Raw genomic sequence first — 11,010 nt, forward strand, 5'->3', positions numbered from 1 at the left:
TCCCATCCCATAGCAGTTCTTTAGCGCTTCCAGAGCTTGATGTTCAGCTTACAGAAGCAGCCTGTCCACAGAGGCAGTTGATCAAAAAGAGATGGGATCTTCCCATGTCCTATTTCATACATTTAATAAAAATTTCGTTTAAAAAAAAAATTTCATCTGCCTGCACCGTTTCCCTTCTGCTCTTCCAAAACCTCTCAGCGTAACAAGGCTTTGCGGTGCTGTTCTGAGCTCTTCTTAGGGGGGTGTTGGCTTTGCTACAGCCCCCTCTCCGCATAGCTGGGCTCTGCCCAGCGTGTTTGGGCACAACCCTGAGGGAATTTCTCGTTTATTTTCCAGGTTCGCCTCCTCGGGGTGGTCTCAAAAGGGCAACCTACTCTGGTGGTCATGGAGTTAATGGCACACGGAGATTTGAAAAGTTACCTTCGCTCTTTGAGACCCGATGCTGAGGTAAAGATAGGAGAGAGGGAGTCTGTTGCGCAACAGAGTAACTCGATTTGGGTTTTAGTACTTCTTCATTTGTTACAGAATAATCCTGGTCGGCCACCACCAACACTGAGAGAAATGATCCAGATGGCTGCGGAGATTGCTGATGGCATGGCCTATCTGAACGCCAAAAAATTTGTTCATAGAGATCTTGCGGCTCGTAACTGTATGGTTGCAGAAGACTTCACTGTAAAAATTGGAGGTAGGTAGCATGTGATCAGAAGATAATTCTGTGAGTCAGGTTTGTTGTAAAGGCAAATACGTGAAGCCCGAGACCAATGTGGCAAACACAGGTGGTTTTCACTGGCTACCTTTGGAAATGCAGCAAACTTTCTGCTTTTTCTTCCCTGTGAAAGTATTTTATGGACTTCAGTAAGCATCTCCTTCAGAGCCAGAGCAGCTTTTGGCACCTTCTCTGTTCCCAAACCTTTGTCCAAAAGGTTTGTTGCCTTTCCAGCCTAAGCTGCCTAGGGTTATCTCACTGTTCTTTGCTTTCATGGGAATTACGACAAAGAAGGTGTTCACTCCAACAAACCAGGTGTTGATAATCCTATCATTAGGTCAGGTGCCTTCTAAAAGTCAATTATCTTCCACAAGAACCAGTTTTTAACCCAAACCCTTTTGGAAATAAGTAAATTAACATTTAAAGATAAACCAAATCCCCACAGGGTGGTGGTTTGTCAGACCTCTTTGGACTTAAAGCCAAGACAGTGGGATTTCAAGGCAAAGAGAGCTCTGTTGTGCTTACAGAGGATGAATAAAAATAATGTTTAGAATACAAGCTGTCACTAAAAAATTTAACTCTGGAGTGTCTATCACAGCGCTGTAGAAAAAAACGCAGGGGAAAAGGGAAATGTTTTGAATGTTAATCACGAGGTGACATGACTGCAGGTTGGGCCATAGGAGGCTTGCTGGGTGTACGAAAACAGCCTGGCATCAAAGGAAGGAAACATTCTTCTGGAGATGTTGCACAATCAAAGTAGCATGGAAGGAGAGGCATTTAATGCATCCAAATTGCTTTTCTCAGACTTTGGCATGACCAGAGATATCTATGAGACAGACTATTATCGTAAAGGAGGCAAAGGACTGCTGCCCGTGCGGTGGATGGCACCCGAATCATTAAAGGATGGTGTTTTCACTGCTTATTCCGACGTGTGGTAAGTTGTACTCTGCAATCCCAGACGATTCCAGCTCAAGAGCTCACTACTTTAACACACATAGTTTAAATTGTGAGTTGCTGACTTCTTCAGAGTACCGACAAAGCAAAAACATTGTTTTGAAACCCTCTTCTTAAAAATAAAAGTCGTGTTCTTTTAAAGTATGTGTTCTCCAAAGTGAGAATTACAGCTTGTAGATCTCTGGGGTGTTTTATTCTTACCAGGAGTCCTCTGTCTTTCTTAGGTCATTTGGTGTTGTCCTTTGGGAAATCAGCAGTTTAGCAGAGCAGCCATACCAGGGACTCTCCAACGAGCAGGTGCTAAAGTTTGTAATGGATGGAGGATACCTGGATCAGCCAGACAACTGCCCGGAGAGGCTGTAAGTAGTAAAGCAGGGGACAATTGTCCAAGCTGCACTCTTTAGCTAAAGTGTGGCCAGCAAAAGTGGCCTGACACGTGGCACCTCCTCTAACCCCTTCTCGTCGGGGAGGGACAGAACAGACTTTAGCGAGCCACCTCTCGAAGAAATGCAACTGAAGCATCCTTAGTGATCCAGGAATTAAAGACCTGAGCCAGCCTATTTCACTAGAAGGGAAATGAAACCACCCTGGGCCCTATGTTGTGAGTACAGGTTTAAGGGATGGAAGTACAAAGCACAGGAAAAGCTTAAATTACAAATAAGCGTTGTATCAACTACCCAAACAAAATGTTTTTCCTCCACTCCAGACTAGTGGATAGCAGTTGGCTCATGTAACATTGCAAGGCCTGGCCACCGACTGCATCCATGTGGCTACAGAGGCTGGAGAGCAGCTTGTTAGTCCAAGGTCTGCTGAGCTTTTCTGTAATTCATCTCTCTGTACCACGTAAATAGTCTTGGGAATTACAGCTTTTTACCACTGATTTTCAGAAATCCAATTTATGGTTAATGAGGAGGGAGAGGCAGGAGAACGCCGTGGTGCTGAGCCAAGAGCTGTTTATCGTGGCTGAGACCTTTTCATTTCTGCTGCAGACTCGTTGCCTCACTTAAAGTACAAGGCTGGGCTGCCTGCAAGGTTGGGAGAAAAGGGGGCACTGTGTGAAGACAGTGAAAAACACCTCCCGGAGATCACAAACCGACACCAGGCATTCTCCTGCGCTGGGGTTACGGATTGTTCTCTGCAGCTGCTCATGACATTTATTGTCTGGAGGCTACTGCAGCCCCAGGTTGGCTGCATAACCAGATGCTCCCTAAACCCTCCCTGTCAGAGTAATTAAAAAAGTCCCGTTACTGAGCAAGGGCATTTTGACACATTTTGACAGAAGGGTGTGAGGAGGAACTGCTGACGCAGCACACAGTGGTGAGGGGAAGGAGCCCTGGCTGGAAGAGGGAACACAGGTGGTAACTCGCTGGTTCAGGTAACCTCTTACCCCAGCCCGCTTCTGGCCAAAACAGCGCTTCCAGGGTCAAAAAATAAACATGTTTTGTGCGTATCCTTATGAAAAAAGCCTGCTGTCCTAGACATCTGTCTCTCACGGCCAGATACAAACTCCAGTTCGAAACTTTATTTGTACTTGTGAGTTCTTTCTCCATGGTGTCTGATAACACATGACCTCTTGCTGCAGCCAGTCTTTTGGGTGGGATGTGTACAGGACCTCTGTCCTCTGCACAGCCTCCTGTTTTCCTTGAAGTTGTAGGAGCTTTGTTATCTTTCAGGCTGAGTTAAAATTAAAATCGAATTAATTAAAAAATTGTGACCTGGCTATAGGCGTGTGTGCACATACACAGAGTGTGTGAACTGCAGCCCTGTTTCCTTCGGAAGCCAAGTTAAGAACAATTGAAGGAATTGGAAGGAATTTTTGATCTAGACAGAAATAGAGAAAAAAAAGGACTGTCAGGATCTACAGGCAAATATGGAGACTGGAAAGGGAACAGACAACCTGGAGTGTCAGAGGAGTGGTGCAGGTGGTGGGTGGTCTGACATGGATACCCGTCTTGATTTGTGCCCGCGCTGCCCACATGAAATTGTTTCTCCCTACCCCTGGCTCTTGTTTGTCCTGCTCTAGGCACAGCCTGATGCAGATGTGCTGGCAGTACAACCCAAAAATGCGCCCCACCTTCATCGAGATCATCGAGATGCTGAAGGAGGATTTGCACCCCAGCTTCCATGAGGTCTCATTCTTCTACAGCGAGGAGAACAAACCTCTGGAAACAGAGGAGTACGAGATGGACTTTGAGAACATGGAGAGCATTCCCCTCGATCCCTCCTCGTACTCGCAGAGGGACAAAGTGCTGGGGCGGGACAATGGGCCCTCCATGGCCCTCAAGGGGAACTACGAAGAGCACATACCTTACACTCACATGAACGGTGGCAAGAAAAACGGGCGGATTCTCTCCATGCCCAGGTCAAGTCCCTCCTAACGCTTCCTGTTTGGCCCAAGGGTTGTGTCTACTTTTTTTCCCCTCCACAAATCTCAGGACTCTTGTTATTGCTGCCACAGTGTATGACACACATCTACAAACTTCAGATTTTTAATCATCTTATGATTAATACTTTTTTTTTTTTTTTTTTTTTTTTGCCAAGTTGACTGGTTGTCAGTGGACTTATCTGTGAACATAAATGGAAGAGGTTTCCATGGCTGCTGTCCCTTCTGTAACCATGGTTTCAAAACAGGAAGCCACCCTGTAAGTTACACTGAAGGAGGAGCGTTCACGTTTGCCAACAAAAGACGTGAAATTCACTGGTATCTGAGCTCCAATGTAACAGTGCGGAACAAAACCTCTGCAGGAAAAAAGCATTTCCAGTAGAATTCCAGGCTTTCAGGCATACTTTTCACTACAGCTGAAGGATTCAACACATCAGTCAGACGCGCCAGATCCTCAAATTGACCAATAGCTGCTGCTTTCATACTTTTTAAATGGGTTAAATCCCAGGGTGCGCGCGCGCGTGTGTGTGTGTGTGCGTGTGTGTGTGTGTGTGTGTGCGCAGTATATATATGTGGGGTGTATATGTATAGCAAAATATACACTTCCCTTTTTTTTTTTTTTGTACATAAGTTTTGTATGTTCTCACAGAAGCTTTCCTCTTCTCGGAAGTGTGTAATCTTTTTTCCCATTTCCCTGGAGTGACTGAATCCTAAACAGATTATTTTTATACTAAGGACTCTTGGGAGTAGGTTTTCTCTCATTAACAAATGAGGAAAATGTGCTGGGAGCCAAAGGAGCAGAAATCTGAGATTTGTGGGTACTTTCAAGACCAAACGAAGTAGGAGTCCCCTGACCCGAGCTACGGAGTTTTCTGTCCTTACAGCATTGAGTATATATATTGTTTGTTGTAACATATTTAAAAGTGTCTTTAGTTTAAATTTTAACTTCATATAAATTATTGACTGTTTATGATCCTTTCGGGGAAGGGAGAATTTGGGGGATTGTTTGGTCTTAAAGTGGTCCAAAGATTTCAGAATGAACTAATTTTAGCTGATGACCCTTTTAGGAGCTGTGAAGCACATGTTAAGTTTATACTTGACAAGGCTTTACAATACAGTTTCATGATTTATACAATGCAGTCAGCTGGCTCTAGTCGAAGCCCTGAGATGAAGTAGTTGGGACTTCACATGGTTGTTGGGGGCTGAGGGACACCACAACATCCTGATCCCGAGTCCGACTACTCCTTTGCCCCTGCACCCCTTGCTTTGCCTTCTGTGCACGCTGTGCCGCGGAAGCAGCCGGCAAGAGAGGATGAGCAAGAACTCTGAAGAAAGACACTAAAGCCAATGTAAAGGGGGGAGAGCACAAGGCTCTTGGCTCTGCGTGTGAAGCAGAAGCTGAACGTGACTGTGGTTAGCTACCTGCTGCCTGTCTGCTGCTGCTCAGGCGTCTGGCCTCGTGCTGCCTGCAGGCCTTTGATGTTTTCCTGAGATACCCACGCTGTGTCCTGCAGACTTCCTGGGACGTGTGCGTTAGCCACTGCTTTCAGCTCTTCGGGATGTCAGCTTTTGTCTTCTGGACCGTGGTTTGTTTTGCTGCCGTTTGCATTAAAGAGACAGAGCTGATTAGCATGAAGATGTTAGAAAATAATTGTGAAACTAAACGTGTCTTGTAGTGATGAGGGAGTGTGCTGGCAGGGAGGAGTGCTAAAGCAAGAAATGAAGGTGATCGATGTTGCAGGCCCTTGTCATCAGGAGGTGGTTTTAAAAGGGGGGAGAGATGCTCAGTCCTCCACTTCTCCTGCTGGAGAAGTCCAAGAGCCACTTTGTCCTCCCTGCCAAGAGAAAACAAGGTTCTGCCTCGCTGAGAGTGGGGATGCCAAGCTGGTGTGTGGCTTTTTATTCCAGCCCAGGCGGTGCAACTGATTTCTCCCTGTAACCGAATGCAAGGGGCTGGAGTCCGTAGGGAGGCTCCTCTCCATGCCCGCTCCACCCAGCCACGCTGTAGCTAAACCAGTCAGTGTCACACCAGGGGAGGACGACGGACTCTGTGCACCACCAGGAGCTGTCGGGCCTTTGCGCTGGCTGAATCTGGCCAGTTCAGACAAAGGTGGAGGGTGTAGGTTGCTCGCAAAGTTAAATGGAAAATACACAGTCCAGACATGGGTGAGAACCTTCGATTTCAAAAGGCCTTGTTTACATTTCTTCTGCTTTACAAAGTAGTAACTGTTCAGCAGCTCTATGCTACACTGCAGGAAAGAAGACATATTCTCACACTTTTCTAAGGAAGAGAAGTTTTTCTTATTAGAATTTTTTAATTTATTTTAATATATAAAACAGTGTAAAAAAAAACCAACCCAACAATTTGTTTTCTTAAACACACAGAACGTGTAAATTTGTATCCATAAAATCTTGGCAGGTGGATGTGGTGGGATTATTTTTGTCTTGTTCTGGTGCAGTCTACCTCAGTATTTCTTAAGGATATTTTTAATACTACGCACCTCTAAACCTGTTTAAATATTCTGGTCTGGACCTATTGTGGATCAGGGAAAATCAATATCAGCTGATTCCAATACTAGGGACCATTCACCGAAGGAATGGGTAGGAGAACGGCTCGTCACTGTTTATCGCTCATCTGAGCAGTAGTGACCAAAGGAACCGATTTATAAATTTGGATCTGATATTCTGATATCATCCTCTTGGTTCTGTTGTGATTTTAAAAAAAAAAAAAAAAAAAGGAACAAAAGAGCCATTTAAATGTTTGGACTTCAGTGAACTAATGACCTAAAAGGCTTCCTCCTGGAGCAGTATTTGCCGGCGTGGAGCAGGGACTGTGACCAGCCCTTGTTATTGGAGTTGGATTGGGGTACCTTGGTCACTGCCCTCCTCGCTGTGCACAGGTAATCCGGAGTCCTGCCAGTAGGATGTGACCTCCTGAAACAAACTTTTCCCAGTATGGCCTTGTTTTGATAACATTTTAAATTGCAGTGCTATAACTGTGGGAATAGAAGATCTTTTATACAAACAAACATGGGAACCTTGTATTGGGTCTGGCTTTTAAATTTAGTTGATATTGGTTGGCCCTCTGAGTACACGTGATTTGCAACACTCAGATCACTGAACAAGGGAATGTGTGTTTGGCTTTGTGGGCAGGCAGTCCATTCACACGGCTCATATTGTCATCTTCACTCTGCACCAAACGGAGCAGTTGTTTATACCCAATACTGTGCGTAAAGATTATTCCAGTTATCCTTTCTACATTATGCCAAGGGTGAGGAAAGGCATTTATGGTACTGGTGGCGAGAATATCGTTTTTCCCCTTTTTAAAAACACAAAAAAATTACACTAGCTATTGCCACTCACGGCTGTTAAAGATTACACTCACTTAATGATAGAATTAGGATGAATAAATGAACATTGCCTGTAAAGCCGAGCTCTCACTTCTGGAAAATCCTTTACTCTCAGCCTGTGTAGCTGACACTGTGGTCTCTGTTGTTGGAAGATCCTCGCCCTGGGGATGCCCAGGTCCCTCACTTGGATCTTGCCGATGCCTGTTCAGGGACGCCGAGGGTTGCGTACGAGTTGAGATTGCATGTGCTGGATGAAACCTCTCTGCAGGGTGTTGCGCAGGACTCCTGCCCAGGAAGGTGTGCTGTGCCAGCAGGTGCTGCGCCTTCATCGGCGGGAGCTGCTGCTCTTTGCTCTGGCAGGTTCCATGTCGGGGTGAGGGTACCGCTGCTGCAAGGGAAGCACAAGCCAAGCAATAGCAGAGGAAAGCAGGTAGAAGGGCTGGAGGAGGGCAGCCTTGACCGGCAGGTGGGAAGCTCGCTCTTTTCTTGGGGTAGTGCTTGTTGGAGGGTTGGATCCTGCCTTTCGTGGGCAGAGAACTTCCCGCTCGCAGCACAGGGCAGCAGGACAGACGCTTCACCCTGTTCAGGTGCAGCAGTGACCTCCTGTGCGCAGTCTGGGGACAGGGAGGGTACCAACAAGTAGCCAGGACTTCACTACCCTTAAAGGTGGTGAAGCAGGAGGTATAAGAAACAGCTTTCTGTGCTCTGCTTTGTTTTCACTGAGCAAATGTTCGAAGCATGAGACTGGAGAGGTTTCTCAGAAACGTTTGCATGTTAAATTCAATTGCCACTTCCTGATCGCCTCTTGCAAATCTGGTACTTCTCTTGCAGTACAGTGCAGCACTGCAAAGCTTGGCTGATAGGTTAGAAACATGTCTTTCTTGGCTGCTTGTAAATACTCTATTGTGTTGTAAAATAGAAGAGCTAATAATATAAACTCTGTGCCAGCACTGGCTTGGGAAGGGTGATAGGAACTAGACCATGCTGCGACGAGGATATTTTCTGTCGATCATAAAGCAGATCATAAAGTGTTGGTATGGAAGAGGCTGCTTTTAGGTTGCTAAAGGGTACTCTGAATTTCTGGGTAGTATCTCTTTTTCCTCCTAAATTTGTATTGTAGCGATGGGACACTTTGCTTAATTTTAGTATGTTGCATATAATGTTGGTATCTCTTTGGAAAAATCTCAGAGTCGCTTACTGCGTTACTGACCTAACTATGATTGAGGGCAAATAGGAAAAGGCAGGAACAAGAAGGGTGCTGTGTCGGATATTCCTGAGCCTCCTTTTTAGGGGAGGGAGAGAGGCAATCCAGTTCCCTCTTAACGTCACTGTGACACGAAGATGGACCCTGAGGTGTTCCAGGCCCTTCGCTGCAAGCAGTGATTCCTGATACTAAGACTGGAACTTTGTTTTACAAATCAGGAAGTAAAATATTTTTGTGCCATAAAAACCTTACTCTCAAGGCTGTGCTAGGTGCTCCCGTGATCCATGCGAGGTCGTTTCAGAGCCTGGAGTGAGCAAGAAACTGCAGATAAACCCTGTGATCCTCTCGCTGTGTCCCAGCCTCCCTCAACGCTGCCTGCTGCCATGGGGAGACTCACAGGCACGGCCACGGCAGGAACCCGTGCCCCTCCACGGAAGAGCCAATGCCCCTCGCAGTATCCTGTGCGTGTGGTCCAGGGAGGGAAAGGAGCTGTTGAATGGATTGGAATCAAGAAATAGTCGCTTCAGAAAGACATGACATTCAAAATAAGATTAGTTTGGTATTTGTATGAACTTAATTGAATTTGGCCATTTTATTACCTTCTGCTTGGCTCTGTGTTAACTCTGCTTGGATTCTGTATGTGAGCGTTGGTGTAAGAGCATTAACATGTTCAGCCTGTTCTGTTCTGGCTTGCCTTGTTATGAGCATCACAAGAGTGAAGCCAGTCGTACAATTGACTTTTAGAGGAACCTGACTGTTCAAAAGCAATTTTAAAGCTACCATTTCTAGCAAATCTTCTGTCATTAAATGTGTATTTCTTTTTTAAATGAAATTGCTTGTCCTTCTTAAAAGTAAGCACTTATTCTTGCAGTTTCAGCAAATAAACTGTAGCACAATGCAAGCTATAAGGGGACAGGTAGAGAAATTACTTTTTAAATATTGTATAATAAAGTTAGTATTAACTCCTACAGCGTTGTTATTTTTTTGCCAACAGATTTGCAATCAGCAAGAAATTACGTTTCTGGTAGTAGTTTTGTTCTGAGTCCAGTGTTTTCAACTGATGGTATGAAATAGTTTCTTTTTCTGAGTCCAGGTCCCTGTGGGAGTGGTGTCTGGCCAGCTGGGAGGCCCTGGGGCAGTTCTGGCAGCTAAAGAGGAACCATCAGTGGAGTTTAAACATGGGCATAGGTGCTCTTGCTTAGCTGAGTCCCAGCCCCTTAAGTCCCAGTGTCACCAGTAAATCCTGAGCTCAGGACTAATTACCTGAGATACCTGAGCTGGACTCAATAGCAAAGCTCCTCTTTTAATCCAGATTCTCCCAGCAACATCTACCATCTTAATTTCTGAATACTTTTCCTAGAACTGAGTCCCGTGAAAACCAGCTGATGGACAATTTTAGAAAGGCCACTTCTCAATCTGAAAAGGGAGAATGTTATTTAATGAGGAAAAGCATTAGCTTTTGCTTTAGTTTGGGGAATGAATCTACTCTTGAAGTATCAAAACTAGTTTGTGTTTGAGGACCTGCATGGATGGGGGGACCGGACATCAGCTTTATCAAACACAGCCAAAAGCAAATGCTTTCTGCTTGCACTTAAATAAACTAAAGACAGTTTCAGTTACATGTTAAGTGATGTTCTGTGAAGTCTTTTTTTTTTTTTTTTTCTGTTTAATCTTGCTGCTCCCACCTTTCTCTCTGCATATCTAAGGTTCCAGAATACAAATAGTATTGCAGTTACCTCTTGTTGAAGTAAAGGATCAAATGTGCCATTTTTTTTAAAAGGAAGAAAAAAAAAAAACCCTTTCCCCTTTATTTTTTCAATGTTTTTGTAAATAAGAGCCAAGCAGTGACATGTACAGAAAACATCTTTGAATATTAAGGGAAAAAAAATCTTGCTGTGTGTCAGAATATTGAACAATTAACTGTTTTTATTAAAATTCTGAATAAATTATCCAAGAATAACTGTTCATTTTTTGTCTGCTGTCTGTGCAGCACTGAATGCTGCTTTACCACAGAGAAAGCACTAAATTTATATCTTGGAATAAGCAATACTTTCAGTTGCAAAATGAATGGTGTTAAGAAAAAACCCCAACCAGATCTGCCAATTATAGGCTTGTGGTCTGAAGCCCGTTGAACTCCTCTGCCTGGTGGCTTGGGCAATCCGTGCTGGGCTCTGTCCTCACAGTGAGGGGTTCTCGGCAGCCTGATGCCATTACATAAACATTGGTAAAGGGATTCCTTCAGCCTGAAACATTGAGAACTGCTTCTCTGTAATGTAATTTTGTTATTTCCCCATGAACGGATCCGGGCTTCCCTCCCTGTGCAGGGATAAACTCCAGTGCTGGCAGTTTTAAAAAATAAAAGCTGGAGGATCTGCTTCATCCCTGTCCTGCGGCTGAGCAGCTGTAACCGGCT

At 44.8% G+C, this 11,010-nt stretch overlaps 1 protein-coding gene across 1 annotated transcript in view; it reads left to right on the plus strand.

Annotated features, from left to right (window-relative positions):
* INSR (insulin receptor) overlaps positions 1–10,557 on the plus strand; it is a 57,489-nt gene extending 46,932 nt beyond the window's left edge. The window contains exons 17-21 of the mRNA XM_055710415.1: positions 337–447; positions 526–685; positions 1,511–1,640; positions 1,885–2,019; positions 3,684–10,557. Coding sequence (XP_055566390.1) covers positions 337–447; positions 526–685; positions 1,511–1,640; positions 1,885–2,019; positions 3,684–4,038 — 891 coding nt within the window. The 3' untranslated portion in view covers positions 4,039–10,557. The remainder of the gene's footprint in view (positions 1–336; positions 448–525; positions 686–1,510; positions 1,641–1,884; positions 2,020–3,683) is intronic.
* Positions 10,558–11,010: the final 453 nt, after the last annotated feature.

The sequence above is a fragment of the Falco cherrug genome, chromosome 4 (assembly GCF_023634085.1).
Source record: "Falco cherrug isolate bFalChe1 chromosome 4, bFalChe1.pri, whole genome shotgun sequence".
Classification (NCBI taxonomy): Eukaryota; Metazoa; Chordata; class Aves; order Falconiformes; family Falconidae; genus Falco; species Falco cherrug.